The sequence below is a fragment of the Euprymna scolopes genome, chromosome 15 (genome assembly GCF_053919585.1).
Source record: "Euprymna scolopes isolate OS-2025 chromosome 15, ASM5391958v1, whole genome shotgun sequence".
Taxonomy (NCBI): Eukaryota; Metazoa; Mollusca; class Cephalopoda; order Sepiida; family Sepiolidae; genus Euprymna; species Euprymna scolopes.
Genome location: NC_136496.1, coordinates 116651764 through 116671421, shown reverse-complemented (window position 1 = coordinate 116671421; position 19658 = coordinate 116651764). Strand labels below are relative to the sequence as shown.

Genomic DNA, 19658 nt, shown 5'->3' with positions numbered 1-19658 from the left:
AAAAATCATGTATTTTAATTCATGCAGTTTTCATATTTATTATTACAGAGCCGATACTCTATTGAATATTTTTTATATATATATATATATATATATATATATATATATATATATATATACACACCTATAAAGTCGTTTTTCTTTTGTGTGTATTGATATTCATATTAAAAACCCTATTTTCTATTTATTTAAAAAGAAAATGCAATTTTCTTGTATATGGGTTGTGGAATTGCATTCACTAGCAAAAGATCTTGCTAATTTGCATATTCTTTTAAACATTCATTTTAATTAATTCCCTATTATTTTTTCGGTTTTCTTATGGGATGATCATCTAGAGTTAACTATTACGTGTAATTATATTCATGCAGATATTCTCCATGATTTATGCTTGCATAATATTTGCGTAAAATCTTTACAGTAAACAAAAAATTGTTTATTAATTTTATTTTTATTTCGGACTACTAGTCTCATCTTTATTAGTTGTTGTTTTTTTTTTTTTCATTTTTTATGGGATTGTTTATTCACAACGTTTCGGCCAACTAATTCCTCTGGCCTTCGTCAGGTGGTAACCGCGACGGATAGGAACTTCGAATCTCCTAACTGCATTCTCAGCCATCACTGCCATCCGTAGTTGTTGTCGTCTCACCACATTTTTTTTGCCAATTAACCTCTGGCACGCTTTGGGTGGGATTGAAACGGCTATCTTCAGACAATGTTTATCTGGAACTGTAGAGATTCAATGTCTCTATCAACTGCGCCACGGGCCCCGAAGGGCGATCAAGGTTGGATTCTTTGATCTTATAAATCCACGTTTATTTATCTGATCTTCCAAAATAAGTGATAATACGAGGGATCTAGGTCAGGAGAAAGAAGTGGATGGTTACTTTTAATGCATCTAAAACCAAGCTTCTATCTTTACATGATCAATGCTCTGATCCCCATTTGGCATCAATTGAAATGAATGGCTCTTGTCTTGGGAAGGCTCCATGTTTTGACAAGCTTCTGATTTTTACTCCTAATCTGAAATGGAAAACGTACATCAAATCTGTTGCCAAGGTCGCTAGAAAAATGGTGGGATCCTTCTATCGATCAAGTAGATATCTTACTGCTGATGCAATTCTCCACTATATAAGAGCCAGGTATGTCAAAGGATGGAGTATTGTTGCCACATCTGGGCAGGAGCTGCTAGAAAGACCATATCTTGACAGAGTTTGGAATAGACTTTGTAGCCTCATAGAGGATACCCTTTTCTCTTCCCTGCAACAGAAGAGACGTGCGAGCCTATCTCTGTTTTATCATTATTTTCATGGCAAGTGCTCATCTGAACTCCAATCTATGGTCTCCTTTACCAAACTTTCACGAGAAACACTTGTCTAACTGAAACCACTATCAATAATTTCCCCACTCTTTATCTGTGCATAAACTTAAACATAGATTCCATGAACAAAGCTTCTTTTTAAGAACTGCACACCTGTGGAATTGTCTTCCATTTACCTACTTTCCAGCTTACAATATCTTCAAGTCCAACATAAACAGGTCCTGGATATGACCTTAAACTATATCCGATGGTGATGCCCCAGCTTGCAGGCCTTAGGGAGTGTGGAGCCACCCTTTAATTGCCATTGCTCCCAGGTCCACTCTGACCCGGAGTGGTAGCACCTGTTAGGGTCCCAACTATGGGTTAAATAGATTACGACTTAAAAAAACAAATATACTATATTAAAAAATCGTTCTTCAAAATCACTAGATTCGGCATTAAATAACCTGAAAAGGGTTGATATGCCGTAAAACAAAACAACCAACCAACCAACCAACATAAACAAGTTCTTGATGAGCCGTTCTCCTTAAGTAATCCAATTTACTAAATTTACACTATTAGCAATTACTATGATATTGTTCCAGTGACTACTGTACACCCTTTAACCCTTATCCTCGAATGACGTCTGGGCCTTGATAAGTAGTGGGGGGGGGGATGTTTTGGGCAGGGAAATAAAAACCAGCAAGAAAAATCCAATATTGCGTTAATTCAAAAAATATTTCATTTAAATTATTAAATTTTTTTGGGAAAAAAAATCAAATTTTAATTCAAAAACTTTTTTGGAAAAAAAAAAAAAAATCCAATGTTGCTTTAATTCAAAAATTGTTTTATTAAATTATATTTTCTTAAATGTTTTTACAAATATATATTAATACATTTTTATACAATAAATGTTTTGGTTTTCAAATATTTTTTGTGTTCAGAAAAAAAAATCTTGTCAACTAACACGGCAAATAAATAACAATGGCAGAAATTGCATAACTTGAAATGAGAATCTTCATTGGTTGATATGAATTGATGCCTTGTTTTATTACAGCCATTTTAATTGGTTGATTTAAATTATAACCCCGTGCATACTTGGAGAATTCAAACATACAAAGTTAGTTCTTGGCTAGCTTTCTAACATGATGGACGTGAGTTCATGTTTATCGCAGAAGCTTCTTGGACTCCTCGATTTAAGGGTGATTTAGTCCCTTTTAGTCTCAGCACTGCAAGACAACCTAACTCATTAGGTTTTCCTTCCAGACAAAATATTGTCTTTTCAATCAGCAACTATTATGACATGGGGATTCCCACTTCAATGGAATATTGGCACCTTGAAAGAACATGGAAATTTTAGACTCTAAACAAGAAACCATGAAAGCTTTCACAGAAGAAGAAAAAAAAAGTTTATCTAATAGAATCAGACGAGTAGCTTAAATGACACGGAGCATTTTTGCAAATGATAGGACTCGATCGGCTGCATCAACCTGGTAAGTTTGCTTTTCATTGTTGTGTCAATTTTTCTGGACGGCAGAGTTCTACAAAAATTTCTCACAGCAAAGGAATTGGAGTTATCGCTCCCTAACAATGACCCTGTCCGTGTAATGCAGAAGTGCTAAAAATATCTGTATGATACGTACCCATGACTGAACAGAAATATTGTACTCCAAAAATCATGTAAATTGATCAAGTAGTTTTATTTTTATAAAAAAATTATCTTTAAGAGAATTTAAGTTTTTCTAATGTCACCCCCCCTTCCTCATGTTAAGAATAGCTTTCTAAAATCTTACAAATTGGAATTATTTAGAGTTTTTAAAATGGTGTCGCAAGAAAGTTACTCATTGATAAACCATAAATTTTATTTTCTTAGTCAAAAATAAAACTACTTGATCAATTTGTGATTTTTTTTGGAACACAATATCTTTCTATCACAACTGCACACATCATACAAATTTTTTCTTTTTGATTTTAATAAAGTGGAAATTCTGGACAAGCACCGATTTATCCACTGATCGAGGACCGAATAAATGAAATGCAGCATCAGGACAGATACTACACTTCAATTAAAGTTTTGCATTTAATGGTGTTTGGTTGACAAGAACACACGATTAACAGTTGTGAAGATTCTCTTGTAAAAAACGGTTAATACGGTTATTCCTGACTTTGCCTGACATTTCATCACTTTTAAATGTACGTGTCCAGCACCGAATCAGCTGATGTGTTTTTCAATTTCAACTTTAGAATGAATTTGCACAATTAGTTCAAAAGGAAGTCTGACCTTTTCTTTTTTAGGTTCGTCCGTGTATCTGTATAAGAGGCTTTGTTTGTCAGGCGATCTGTCTGTCTGTTACATTTAAGGTTTTTGAAATAGCATTTTCATTTGTTTGTCATGCTCAATTTTTTGAAATAGCATTTGTATTTGTCTGTTGCGCTGAAGTGTTTTTTAAATAAGATTTTCATTTGTCATGCTGAAGTTTTTTTGAAATAGCATTTTGATGTTCAATGACCCACATCATAAAAGTATCCATTCAATTTTTTAAAATCTTTCTTATCTATCTGTCAATGATTCAGATGGTAAGGAATGTGACTGGAGCAATAAATGTTTTCGTTTTGATTCTAGCTGATGGCACCTAAGTCAGTTTTTAAAAACTTTGGAAATCAGTAATATATTGGCTCTATGATAATAAATACAAAATTTGCACAAATTAAAATATATTTAACCATATTATTTTACTATTGGGCAAGGTCGGCCACCCCTCGCTAATCTGTGTTGGAAGTCTGATAACTTTTGTCTGTCTTATTATCTCCCTTTGTTTGTAAATATCCCATAATTCTTAAATGCATATGTTCACTAAAATTTCTTTTTATCCATCCACACATGTTGTATATTTCCTCTTTTTAATTTCTGACACTTGACAAACAAAAAAATTATAAAAACTATTTTAATATAAAACACATTATTAGATCCAGAAGCTGAAATAAAACCAGAAAAAAATTCATTTTTATTATTTATTTTCATCATTTTCATTAGACTAAGTGTATGACATTTGAGGCCACTGTATTGCTTTTAAAATTTGGCCTTTTTTTTTTTTTTTCACGCTTTTTCATAACAAAAATATGGCGGCCAAAAACATGGTTCCATTAAAGAGCGTAAAAAAAGGCCAAATTTCACCTTAAAAAGTCCAAATCTTAAAAGCAATATGGCGGCCTCGAATGTCGTACATTTAGTCTAATAAAAAATGATGAAAAGTTAAAAAAAATGAATTTTTTCCTGGTTTTATTTCAGCCTTTGTGTCTAATGTGTTTTATATGAAAAATAGTTTTTATGTTTTGTCAGTCCAATAATTTAGACCGCTAAACTACACATTCACCTTCTGTTTATTCCTAATCTTTTTCACTAACAATTCAACTCGCAATAGTCTGTAAATAAAAATTTCGACCCATTTAAAAAAAATGTTTAAATCTAAATTGGTATCTTACCTGTTCTGAAGAATTCATTGTAGTTTGCATAAAAATAATGCGTCTGCAACAACTGATTTGAGACTGTCACCTGAACAGTCAATCAACTGTGATTTATTTGGTTACACTCTGGGCTGACAATATATATGAATAAAACACTTAAAATAAGTAGCAGACAAAGCGATTCGATATACTTGAAAAAGATTCTCTGATATCTAATGAAATACGATCAGATTGACGTGATTGTTGAACATTTTTTATCATAAATTATCTTGTTCCCATTTTTTTTTATCAGATTTCCTGTTATTTTAATTTTGTTAATCTGTTTGCTGTCTGATATTTGCTTCGTCATTCTTTCTCCTTCAAATTATTTGAAAGTGAAAAAAAAAACCGTCTCATGATAAAAAAATAAGACTTTTTCTAGTATTTATTTAGAATTACATTTATTTAAAAAAAGCAAAAATACAGAAAAAAATCTTTGTATGTACTCATCACGGAATGAAAATGTCATATTCCAAAAATCACGTAAATTGATCAAGTAATATTTGTTTAACTAAGAAAATCAAATTTTATGACTAAGCAATTTTGAGCAATTTTGATTGAACATGTTGAATAAATAAGAGGGAGACAACTCAATGCAGACTATAGAGATGAAAATTAACCTTTATAATGGATACGTTTAGTATTAAAATCGCTAAAAATCGTAATTTTTTATTTTCTTAGTTAAAAAAAAACAAACTATTTGATCGAATTACATGAATTTTGGAATATGACATCTTTGTTATATGACTGGTACGTACATCACAAAGATTTTTCTATTTTTTATAAGTATAATTCTAGATAAGCACCCTTTTTCCACCTCAACCTAGATATAGCAATAGTAGTCTATCATAGGATGTATGTGACTTCTATACGTTCACCCATAAACAAAGCAGATTGCCACTTGGACGTAAGGGGCTACTATTTGAGATTATGTTTACATGGACCTATGTAAGGAAATGAGTGCGATATCTATTATCATTACATTTAAACTTCTGCATGTCAGTACAGTTAGGGAAGCAAGTAACAGGAAGGGAATTCCAAAGTCTAGCAGTCCAAAGAAAGAATCAATTAGAGTAGCAGGTTTTCTGGCATCTAAAGACTTCTATGATGAAGGGGTGGGATTTTGTTAAATAGGTTTTTTGTTGGAGTATGTACGTTGAAGAGGGGTACAAGTGCAAGGAGTTCATCAGAGTGCATTCCATTAAAATACTTATAAAATAGAAACAGGGATGCAACATTGCTGCAGTGATTGGACAGTGGTTGGTAGTGCAGGACCTATTAGATTGGAAACTCTTTTTTTGAACCCTGTCTAAGGAGAGACTAGTAGTGGATGCACCAACCCAGAGGTAACAACAACACTCCATGCATGGGTGAATAATGGTTTTTTAAAGATACTGGATACAATCAGGTGTGAGTAGTCTTCTAGCATGGTAGAGCAAAACCACTTTCTTTGCAGCAGCATTTGCAATATCCTCAATGTATTTGTTCCAGTTCATGTTGTATGTGAATGTTAAGCTGAGAAGTTAAAAAGGAAGAGCTCTTGAGTAGGGTGCTATTAGTCATGGCTATTGGTGGTCGAAAAATTAGAGTAGCAGGCTTTCTGGCATCTAGAGACACTTATGGTGAAGGGGTGGGATTTTGTTGCTAAACAGGTTTTTTGGGGGGATATGTGCAACTTGAACAATCCAAAATAAACTCAAGGAATTTCAAGACGTTAAACTGATGCTTTACCCAACATATTGTCTGAACCTAACTTTCTCAGATTATTAATTGCTCTAACCCGACTGGCTGACTTTTCATATTTTTAATTCTTCAGTAACCCAGAAAAACGTTGGTGCTATTTCATTTGAAGGATAAGAATTGGTATCCGAATGAAATGAAAGAATTGGTAAAATGGCTGCTTCAAACGGTGCAACACAATAGCTTCTATATAGAGTGCTGGGTTGCTTTTGTTGCAACTTGACAAATGAAGCAAATACGCTTTGTGTTGCTGAACATTTGACCAGGATTTTGCAATCTGAAAAAATTATATATTTTTTTCTTTTTTTTATGTATTTGACCTGATTTTTTTAGTCCCTGACTTTGCAGGTGCTTTTCATTGTGATACCACATCTTCCCTGCTCGATGATAAACACTAACCCCAACGTTGTGTACCGTGGATTTCATGTCCTCTTGTTAGATTATGCCAGGGCAACATCGGGTTGCCTTGCTGATAGTCGATTTAGGAAAATTGACTATTATTATTATTAAAAATTCTAAAATCTAATATATAAAAGGCACTATGTCTGTCTCCATATTTTAAAACTCTATCTCCACCGAAACTAAAAGCCACAGAGCAGCACTAGGGGCCACAAATGATTGGATTTTTTATGGACCATTCTTTTATGGGTCTTTAACTGGTTAAAATAGTTTTTAAGGGGTCAAAAAAGGGTAAAAATTGAAAAAAATCGTTATACATTTTATACATTCATCTTAGTTTATTTCTTAGTTTATTTTTGATCATTTCATATGCGTGTCATGTTGGTACAGTGGTAACGTCACCAGCTTTGAATGCTAATGTTTTGCTTTCGGTTTCAATTCTAGCTGATGGCACCCAAATATTTCTTTTTTTTTTTTTACTCTTGAAATCACGACGCTATAATATATACACAATCTGGACAAATTAAAATATCATATTTAAGCATATTTTATGACTAGTGTTAGATAATGAACATTATTATTTTTTTCACTATTATGTAGAAAAAATGTATGCAGAGAGAATGTTTTAAAAGAAAGGAATGTTTAGTAAAATATTTAGGTTAACTTAGAAACAATAACAAGGAAAGTGGACATAAACAATATGGGGTTTCAAACCTGGGGATAAAAACAATAAATTTGGCTAGAAAAACGTTATTCAAAGTAACATGTTAAAAGATGCAAGTTGAATTAGGTCATGGCAAGGATTAGTTTGAATATATACAAACAGAAGTATGAGTTAGAAAAGAAAGGGCTAGCGGATGTAGAAATTTGGAAACAGGGGTTGCCACTCCTAAACAAACTCTAAGTATATTGTCCTCTGTTGTCCAATTCTTTTGTTCCAATCACTGCCACACCTTGATTAACAATCCTATTTTAGTTTCCCGTGTGTGTCTTAGTAAACATCTTATACCATTTTTTTACCGATAAATTGTTTTTTTAAATTCTTCACACCTGGGACTGTATGGGAGGGAGGGGGGCGTTGATAGTATTACATTTAGATTTCATTAATTAAAATCAAACAAAAATATTAATTTCACAGAGCCTTGAAAAACATAACTGCTTCGGAGTTTAAATTTCTCCAAACTGAAGAATATGAGTCAGAGCCTCTGTCGTCTGAGAAATTGATTGTTCAGAGCTTATATGATCTGGTGAATAAGGGGGTTTGGAGCTTCTCCGATCTGATGAAGAAGGGGGTTTGGAGCTTCTCCGATCTGGTGGAATAAGGGGGTTTGGAGCTTCTCCGATCTGGTGGAATAAGGGGGTTTGGAGCGTCTCCGATCTGGTGGAATAAGGGGGTTTGGAGCGTCTCCGATCTGATGAAGAAGGGGGTTTGGAGCTTCTCCGATCTGGTGGAATAAGGGGGTTTGGAGCTTCTCCGATCTGGTGGAATAAGGGGGTTTGGAGCGTCTCCGATCTGGTGGAATAAGGGGGTTTGGAGCGTCTCCGATCTGGTGGAATAAGGGGGTTTGGAGCGTCTCCGATCTGGTGGAATAAGGGGGTTTGGAGCGTCTCCGATCTGGTGGAATAAGGGGGTTTGGAGCGTCTCCGATCTGGTGGAATAAGGGGGTTTGGAGCGTCTCCGATCTGGTGGAATAAGGGGGTTTGGAGCGTCTCCGATCTGGTGGAATAAGGGGGTTTGGAGCGTCTCCGATCTGGTGGAATAAGGGGGTTTGGAGCTTCTCCGATCTGGTGGAATAAGGGGGTTTGGAGCTTCTCCAATCTGGTGAAGAAGGGTGTTCGGATCGGGGGAACAATGAGGTGTTGAGCATTTGGGACACTAAATCCACAGGTATGTTCTTGATTCATTCTAGTACTCTAACATTTTCCCGACGATCAAATCTTTTTAATTTGTTGGAAAATTGATTTAAAAAAAATTTTTTTTTAAATTCTGGTATTGATTTTATCTTAAAAAAATCTTTGTAGATTTTTATCTATTTTTCTATTCTCAAACTTGTTTCTTTTAGATCAATGCCAAGCGCCAACAAAATGACACAAGAACTCGAACAAGGTGTGAAAGAAATTTTGGATTTTGCTAAACAGCAGCAAAAAGAACTTCTTGGATTATTAGATGCTCTGTATGAAGCCAAAGACCAGGTAAGTTCATGCACACATACATACACATACATACAACACTGTTTAATTATTTAAAAAATTAAATAAAACAAAATTACCTATGGGTGGTGGCAGTGATGCAGTGGATAATGACGCAGACCAACCACTTGGTTTTCAATGTTTAAATGGAGTCAATTCCATAGTAGTACTTCCATTGATCAGCATTCACACAGGTTTGAAAAAACCTTGGATTTTGAGCTTTGTCTTGAAAAGCCCTTAATACTATTGCTACCTTGAAAATGTGGGAAATGTCTTGAAAAAGCCTTGAAAATTGTATTTATATTTAGTAAAAATTCGTGCCATAATATTACAAATAAAATCGAAATGAATACTATTTAAATATTTTTTAAATATTAAAAAGTAACAATAAAATCGAAATAAACACATTTTTCTGAAATTGCATCACATTATTGTTGATATGAGATACGCCCTTTATCTTGAAACTACTCGATATTATCCACATACTTTATGGATGTGGCTGAAATGAAAATCAAAACTGCAATACTATTAAGAGAGACACTCCCGCATTAATGTTATGCTGTTTGGATGTACATCCATCAATGACAACCTGAATGGTCTTATTATCTAGAAAGATTTAATTATATTTAGTATACGTCCAGTTATGTGATAAGGTGTGGTGAACTAAGTATTACTAGAAAGAATCTGGAAACCATTGCGAACAACAGAATCAGCGCATAGTTTATGTATGGGTTGTATGTTATTAAATGGTTGTCAGCATTGACTCTGTAAACTCTGACGGCTTTTCTGTCCGATTCTTACATTGATGTCCTTAAATGGTTATTGCATGAAAGTGAAACAGAAAAATAAACTAAATTGAATGATTGAATTATTTAACATAAATCAATAACAGAATTTGGTTCTTGTCCAAAATTCTCTTCTATTGAACAGAACTACAGCTTTATTTAAAAACTTTCATTGAAAAAAATCAATTCAGGTAACTTGACTATATAATAGAGCTAACATATAATCAATGCAACTGCCTTCAGCCTCAATCACTGCCTCAATACAGGTCAGAACTGGGAGCATGTCTTCTTCACAAACACTGGCAGGAGCTCGGTGGATGACAGCAATCATGCTGGTTTTGGTGTTGTAGGAGGTCATATTGGTGATGTTCTCATCATATGACCAAACAAAGTAGTCCAGTGGGTTCAAGTTGGGGGACGAGGGGGGCAGTAAGAGAAGGGTACAAAGTCGCAGCACTCCTTCTGAAGTCAAGCCTGGGTTTCTTTGGACGTGGGCTGGCACGCTGAGGGTCTACCAGAGGACCACTACACTTTTTAGCACATCCCGATACACTTTGGTGTTGATTTTCAAACTAAATTTGTAGATATGAGGTGTCATGAAGTGGCCCTCACTTGAAACTACACCAAAGACCATAACCATGGCCAGAAACTTGAGGGTGTTGGCAATGGTCTGTTGTCATAACTTGGATCGGTAGAGAGCCGGAGTTGTACACCAACGCATCTCCAATCTTGCTCGTTGAACATTGTGTCATTTTCAGACGTGATAAAAGGCTCCTATCGCTTTTGGGATTTGTACACAACTGACCAGTAGATGGTCTGCAACAAAAAAAAGAAAACTGGTTTTCATCAAACAAACATGGAATGGTGTCCTCTTTTAACTATTTAAACAAATTCTGATAAAAAGGGAAATTTTATATTAAAATTAAGTAAGATTAAAGAAAAAAAAATGACAATAAAGAATTATAATTCATGTAATAATAAATTCAATCAAAATAGTAATAAAATTGAATTCTATAGGAATATAAAATTCAGATAAAATCAACAATTGATATAACCAGAAATAGAATGTATATATTTTGGAATTAGTTTCATATAAAATTGAATAAATATATAGATATTATCTAAGTAAATATATATATTTTAATTATAAATAATAAATTAATAAAATACTAAATAGAATATTTTTTTAGTAGTGTATATCAAAATTAATACAATTTATTAATGCGAATATTTAAATTTTAGTGATTTTACTTGTAAATTCAAAATGGCGTGATAAAGGATAAAATAAAAGGTAATTGCATCTTCTCTTCCAATTTTCAGATTTTGTAATCATGTCAAAATGCATTTTCTTTTATTTTAGGGAATTGATTGTTGATATTTCTTCTGATAAGTTAAGGGCAAAATAGATTCATTGATTGATATAATAATTAAATGAATTATTTTGCACTATGAAACAGTTACTGTCAAGAGTTGTAAAGGTCAATGTAAATAAAAGAATAAATTGTAAGATGGTCAACATCATGAAATTTGAAATATAGACTTTTGGCATTTGTTTGTTATATGCTTTGTAATTATATTGAGCTTCATAAAAATTAAGGATTAGTATATAAAAAAAAGAAGTGAAATATAATTGAAAAACTCATATTTCAACACAGAAATATATCGTAAAGACACCACTTTACAAAGAACACACTCATTTTGATGCTCATTTTCAAAATGTTGTTTTTTTTTACTGGTACCAACTGGCCACCTTTTTATATGCTTGCTCACTATGTAAATGAAATGCTTTGGTTGGATGTAAAGAAGAGCCCGACTTTTGGAGAAGTGGATTTTGGATTTGACTATTGAAGTGGCAAGTTGTGCCATATGCATTATGTTTTGCAGTTGGGAGGTTCTTGGTAGTACAATGTAGAGTATTAGAAATATGACATTGTTGCCTCTGGATTTTTTTTTTGTACCACATATGATAATTCATTAATTATAATTTTGTACAACTTGGCAATCTCATCAGCACATAGAAAAAACAATTTTTCAAAGTTTTCACATCCTATGAACAGGACTCTTATTAATATGGCAATATTCACTTTTTTTTTATCCACAACACACACATATATATAAACGTATCTGTTTCTTCATGGACATGCATTATAATATGTATATAAATATTTAAATTCTTTTCTCTTTCTCTTTCCCTAGATCACATCGAGCGGGAAAAAATCCCGGGAGCAACTCTCTTCTTATTTTGAGACTCTAAAATCTGAGTTGATTACAGCATTGGACAATCGGCTGGTAGAATTACTGAAACAGGTCGACACGATTGAACAGACGTCTTTGCCGCCATTAAATGAATGTGAAGGCATGATTACTCAAGGCATCACCAAAGTGAACAGGATCATTGAAGAGGGTAAGCAACGATGCCCCCCCCCCCACGTGACGTGATTTCGATCAGCTTCCACTATCTTTTGCTTTTGTTCACCTCAAACACGCCATATTGTAGGAGTATTATGACGTTAGTCAGATTTATATTTTGTGGGGGCAACTTTGGTATGCAACTGAGCAGCAAGTAGTTTGTCACAGTTTTATTTGTGCAACGTTTCAGTTGATGTAACCTATGACCTTCGTCAGGCATGTTGCCTGCCATCTTGGAAAAGAAAGAAAAGTTGCTAGAATACGAAACCATCTACAAAGCCAGCAACTTTTCACCTTTCTTTTCTAAGATGGTAACCAACATGCCTGACAAAGTAATACAATAAACTCGTTAGCATTTTATTTCTAAAAAAAAAAAAGAAAAGTATGCGCTTTATTCTTTAGTACCCATCTTATTCCAATTAATTTGTGTGCATATACACACACACACACACACACACACACACTATTATATAAAAGGAACTTTGTGTGTGTGAGTTTGTTTCCTATGGGATTGGAAACAGCTGGACCTATTTGTTTATGAAATTTCACATGAAGGTACTTAGTGTATCTGGGAGTGTTCTTAAATAGGTTTTGTACTGGAATGCTTCCAATAAGTATCAAAAATCGATAATTGAAACAATCGGATTAAAGAAAGAAGTCCGATTTTTGACCGAAGTTTACACTTTTATACGATCTAAAATCATAATTGCATTTGAGAAGATTTATCACCACACAAGCAAAAAAACCCAGCCTATAAAATCAACTGTAGATTCTTTTATAAGATATAGATGTGTTGCTCGAAATGAATGGGTTTTTTTTTTTATATTTTAGAGCACAATTGAACCATAATACTTGACTTTTGCATTTTAAACTTCAAATGAAGCCATTATTTACAGATAATTTTATAAAATCAGCATCAGATTCTCTACAGTGCAATGTAGATTACAATGTATTGTGGACTAAAGTACATTGCGGGTGTCCCTAAATAGTGCAAGCAATCACTTGATTTGATTAAAAAAAGTCGATTTCGATGACAATAAAAGTATGGGTGAGTGGAACATTTGATCCTCATTCAATCTCGAACAACGTTGGCTCTCCCTGCAAATATATACATATTTTTTGCATACAAAATCCAATCATTTTCTGAGAAATATATTTTTTGTCTCTGGTGAATTGTTTAGTGAGTTTCCACTATTCAACGAAACACGTATAAGACGTACTTCATAAAAAATATGAATTATGAGAGATAATTAAGTACATATTCTGGTTTTGAAATGTTAACTAACGATATTAATATAATGGTTTCTTCTGTGGCTGTTGTAAGCATGTTGTTACTCCACGCTCTGTTTGTCAGGCGGGCCATAGCGGTTGCTGCTTTCCCAGGAGAAGTCGAGAGCAGAGGAAACCACTGTACCTCGTTTTTATTGATCTCACAAAGACATTTGACCTGGTTAGCAGGAGCGGCCTCTTTGCGCTACTACAAAAAATAGTATGTCTCCCCCAAACTCTTGAGAATGATAACCTCTTTTCATGAAGACATGAAAGGCTCCGTCAAATTCAATGAATTACTTTCAGAATCTTTTCCCATCCTCAGTGGTGTGAAACAGAGCTGTGTTCTTGCTCCAACTCTTTTTGGCATATTTTTCTCACTTCTGCTACTATACGCTTTTCATGAAACTGAAGTTGGCGTCTATATTCGCACTAGAGGAGATGGAAGCCTTTTCAACTTGGTCTGTCTATGTGCCAAAACTAAAGTCTGCATAGCCGTCATCAGGGAAATGCTGTTCGCAGATGATGCAGCATTAGCGGCCCATTCTGAGGAAGCCCTCCAACAACTCATTAAGCGCCTCGCCCATGCTTGCAACAAGTTTGGTCTGACAATAAGCTGCAAGAAAACAAATATCATGGCTGAAGATGTCAGCAACGTCCCCTGCATATCCATTGGCGATCACACACTGGAGTTGGTGAACGACTCCATTATTTCCAACAACCTCTCATTGGACGCTGAGCTAAACGCCCGCATCGGGAAAGCAGCAACAACTATGGCCCGCTTGACAGAGCATGGAGTAACAACATGCTGACCATAAACACAAATATATATATCAAGCCTGCGTCCTCAACATCTTACTCTACTGCAGTGAGACATTGACCCTCTACAAGCATCAAGAGCGCAGACTAAATGCTTTCCATTTGCGCAATCTAAGAAAGATCTTAGGCATTACACGACAGGACCGCGTTCCAAACATTCTTGCCAAAGCAAATTTTCCAAGCATGTTTGCCCTCCTCTCAGAGACGTCTGCACTGGCTAGGGCATGTCGTTCGCATGCAGGATGGCCGAATCCCCAAAGACATCCTGTTGCACTTGGTTCACCGGTTTTTAAATTCTTTTTCATGAGTCCAGTTGCTCCTTTAATTACTGGAATGATGAAGATCTTCCTAAAATTTCAATTTCTTTTCATGTCATACATAAGACCTTGATATTTCATTATCTTTTCCCCTTTCAGCTCTGTTTAACCCAGCATCGTTGGGGACACTAACTTCTAAGGTTGCTTCTCTCTCCTTATTGTCCCATATCACTATGTCAGGTTTTATAGCTGTATTTTCTCGGTACATAACTCTATGAATTGAATAATTATATTTCTCAACTGTTCTTTCTGGTATATCTGTGTGTGTGTTTCTATACTTCAGATTAATTAATGAAATGAACTAGATTACATATTAGTGAATCTAGTGATTTCAAGTCTTACAAAATATTATTGGAAGGCAATATTTATATAAGACAATCCCAGCCAAATAAATATTGCTCAATATGCTAGATAGAGCAAATAAAATCAAAGTTTATATATTTGAATTTCATTTAGAAAGAATTACTTTTCAAAATGAAAAATTATTGTTTGAAGCAAAAAATACAATGTTTAAAATTTTAAACATTGTATTCTTTGCTTCAAACAATAAATTTTTATTTTGTAAAGTAATTCTTTCTAAATGAAATTTAAATATATAAACTTTGATATATAAATAATGAGATTATTGTTTTCCAGATGTTAAGCTAGCAATGAAGTTTAACGAGACCAAAGCAGAGCAGGGTATACTCTTTATTTATTTTTACATAAGCAGTAATATGTTGCTACACAATCATGAGCATGTTTCGGTCAACTAATTACCAGTAACTAGAGACCTGTTCTGGCGATACAGCTTATACAAAAACAAATTTTGCAATGAAAATATCGGGTCTTGCTTGTCACAGGAAGTTAATATCAGAAGATTTGGTCAAATGTTGTGCCAGAACAAATAAATGGCAAATGCCTATATTCCAAATTTCAAGATGTTGACCATTCCTTTAAATATGGTAACCTGGTGCTACCAGATCAGGCTGTCTACTGGCTTCCTGAGACGAAAAGCACCTACATCGATTTTCTGTTTTTGTTTTCTATTTCACCTTTTGTAAAACTTAATTATGTTCTGCAAAAATAAAAACAAAAACAACAGCCCCCATTCCCCCCCTTCCACTCTTTTCTTTTTCTATCCTTACTACTCAACCCCGTCGGTGGGGCATAAGAATACACCGACTGCCCTCCTGCAGAGAGTAAAAACCTCTCAATGGAGCCACCTGTTGGCCGTGAGTGGCGACCCGTAATGCCTAGGAAAGGGATCCTGGTGGCTGAGTAATTGATACCTAGGGAAAACAAAGGTATCAGTGGCAACACTCCACTTTGGCCTCGTACTGGGCCAGACGGGCGGTTGGACAGGCCCGATCCAATCAATCGGCTGGTCACGTCAAGCTCTAAACCTGACTAACATAACAAGAAAATCCACTCGTACCCTCCACCTTTTTACAATAAACAGATTTAGAAAGCGGTGGCTCATGGGTCAATCGACTCGCTGGACAAATGGACTTTTCACGGCTGAAAAACAAATATTCTTACTAAAAAGAGGCTTTTGAAAAATTTTTTAGTAAAAATGGACGAACTACAGGTGCTTAGGTCTACCAACGAGACGAGTATACCTCCCGTGTATCCCTGTTGCTGTTGGGGCGAATGGGTTCCCCCCCCCCCCAACACCTCCCATATAGGGCTCCGAGGTGGGTGGGGAGCACTAGAGAAGAAAAATTACGAACTACAAAAATGGCCCACTATAAGCCTCAAAAAAGAAGTCATTCAGAAGTTTCTGATCTAACCAGCTCAGATTCAGAAACTGAAATAAACAAACAAACCTTCCCGAGATTTTTTGTAATAGAAACAATTGAAGGAGAACAAATAACAAAAATGTCTCCTTTCAAAATAGAAAGGATACTATCAAAAGAAATCAAACCAAAAACTGTAAAAAAGCAAAAAAATGGCACACTGTTAATCGAAATAACAAACCAGAAACAAGCAATCGAAATTAAAAAATGGAAACTTTTTGATAATAGAAAAATAAAAACCTACCCCCATAGAACATTGAACACTAGCAAAGGTGTAATCAGGTGCCCCGAATTAGCCCTGTGCCCCTTAGAAGAAGCAAAAAATAATCTTAAAAATCAAAACGTCATTGATATCAAAAGAATTCAGACAAAAACAAGATCCGGCGAAATCATAGACACAAACACTTACATATTAACATTTGATACTCCTCAAATACCTAACAACATAAAAATAGGATATGAAAAAATAAATACTGAAATTTATATACCAAGCCCATTCAGGTGTCACAATTGTCATCGATACGGGCACCATAAAGATCGATGTACACAACCACCAACTTGCATGAGATGCGGAGACAAAGAAACACATATTGATTGTCAAAATGCACCAAAATGCGTCAATTGCCATCAAAATCATAGCGCAAACTCAAAAGAATGCGAAAAATGGAAAAAAGAAAAAGAAACTCTCAGAATAAAATACACCAAAAACATAAGCTTTCAAGAAGCCCGTAAACTAGCAGAAAACACAAAATACTCTGAGATAACAAAAAGAAATACACAGCCTAACTTTGAACCAAATAATACAACAAAAACAAATCCTTCAAACATCCAAATTGAAATATTCATGAAATTACTCAATGAAATGAGAGAACTAATAGAAGACTTCAAAAAAACTATGAAACAAACCATCACAGAAAGTAAAGATTTTTTAAAGAATATAACCGAAATAAAACAAAGTCCCCAAACTAAAACTCTACCACAAAAACCTATTAAACTCCAAACAACAGCATCCCTAGAAACAAACCTTACGACAGAAAAAATTAAGAAAAATAAACAGACCCCAAAAGAACCCCACAAGATAGATACCAATAAAAGCAAAATAAACAGATCCCGCTCATCCTCTAGATCAGGATTTCATCACCCACCGCGACCCCATTCGCGATCTGAAACCCGAAACACCCAAACTAACATCGAAACTATGGACGTAGACATAAACACCAACAGTCCAAAACCAAAAGAAAATATAAACCATGACTAACAAAATCCTACAGTGGAACATAAGAGGATTAAAAATTAATATCGAAGAAATGCAAATACTTATCAAATCCTTATGTCCTGCAATAATTTGCCTACAGGAAACACACTTAAAAGAAAATGACAAAATTAACATAAAACACTACTCAATATACAACCACATAAACAAATTATCATGCAAAGCCACCGGTGGATCATCAATACTGATAAACGAAAACATTCCACACAGCAAAGTGAACTTAAAAACAAATATGCAAGCTGTTGCAATAACTGCAACACTACACAAAACAGTAACCCTGTGTTCACTCTATATACCACCAAATGAAACAATAAACGAAACAGAATTAAACAATATAATCAAACAACTACCTAAACCTTTTCTACTGTTGGGAGACTTCAATAGTCACAATATATGGTGGGGCAGTAAAAAAAACAACAAAAGAGGCCAAACCATAGAAAAAATAATTAACCAAAATGATCTATGCCTACTCAACAACAAAGAGAATACATATATGCACCCACCAACGGGAACCCTATCAGCAATCGATATAACACTATGTGACCCAACTATATACATGGATTATAGCTGGAGAACACATAAGGATGCATGCGGAAGTGACCACTTCCCAATCATAATAGAAAACGAGAATCCCAAGCCAGAAGACAAAACACCCCGCTGGAATTTACAAAAGGCAAATTGGGAAAATTTCCAAAATACATGTCAATACAGATTAATACCTGAAGCGAATCCTAACTTAGAACACATCACATATTTCAGCAACACCCTACTCACAATAGCCGAGGAGAACATACCAAAAAGTTCCACCACTACAAAATATAACAAACCCTGGTACAATAAAGAATGCAAAGAAGCTATAAGAGCCAGACGTGCAAACCTAAGGAAATTCAAAAACAGTCCAACGAAAGAAAATTTGGACACCTATAAAAACAGCAAAGCCAAAGCACGGAAAACTATCAAAGAATCAAAACGGAACTCGTGGAAAGACTATGTAACAAAAATTAATCAAAACACAAAACCCAAAAAAGTATGGGAGATGGTCAGAAAAATAGCAGGAAAAAATACAAAGAACCCTATTAAACATCTTATATGCGACAACACAAAGATTACCGACAAACAAAATATCGCAAATAAATTAGCAGAACAATTCTCAATGAACTCATCATCAAAAAACCAAAATAAAAAATTCCAAGCTATAAAGAAAAATGAAGAAAAAATAAAAATAAACTTCAAATCAAAAAATGAAGAAAACTACAATCAATTATTCAACAGTGCAGAACTAGAGGAGGCAATAAACAAATCTCCCGATACAGCAGTCGGCCCCGACGAGATCCATTATCAATTCCTCAAAAAACTACCAAAACCATCACTGGACTACTTATTACAAATTTACAATGAGATATGGATAACTAACAACATTCCAAAAAACTGGAAGCAGGCAACAGTAATCCCAATACCCAAACCAAAAAAAGATCATACAAACCCAACAAACTACCGACCCATTGCACTAACTAGTTGTTTGTGCAAAACTTTTGAGAGAATGATTAACGAAAGGTTAAATTGGTACTTGGAAAGCAAAAATCTAATTACAGAAAGCCAGTCGGGTTTCAGGAAAAATAGAAGCCCCACCGATCACTTAATAAAACTGGAAACACGCATAAGAGAAGCATTTGCAAAAAAAGAACATCTAATAGCAATTTTTTTTGACATGCAAAAGGCGTATGACACCGCTTGGAAATACGGAATCCAAAAAGACCTGTATGAACTAGGACTTAGGGGTAGAATGCCAGAAATTATCAGAAATTTCTTAACAAATAGAAACTTCCAAGTACGGATGGACAACACTTATTCAGTCCAAAAAGATCAAGAAATGGGGGT

General features: G+C 34.6%; 1 protein-coding gene across 3 annotated transcripts in view; it reads left to right on the top strand.

Annotated features, from left to right (window-relative positions):
- Positions 1-19658, top strand: part of LOC145294080 (cytokine receptor-like factor 3) — a 67421-nt gene that overhangs the window by 32926 nt on the left and 14837 nt on the right. For 2 of the 3 annotated variants that reach the window (XM_080141136.1, XM_080141137.1), the window contains exons 2-3: positions 9004-9133; positions 12112-12319. In XM_080141136.1, the coding sequence (XP_079997262.1) occupies positions 9008-9133; positions 12112-12319 (334 nt within the window). In that variant the 5' untranslated portion in view covers positions 9004-9007. Of the gene's footprint in view, positions 1-2425; positions 2791-9003; positions 9134-12111; positions 12320-19658 lie in introns of those variants that run through there. The other variant, XM_080141138.1, reaches the window with a different exon arrangement.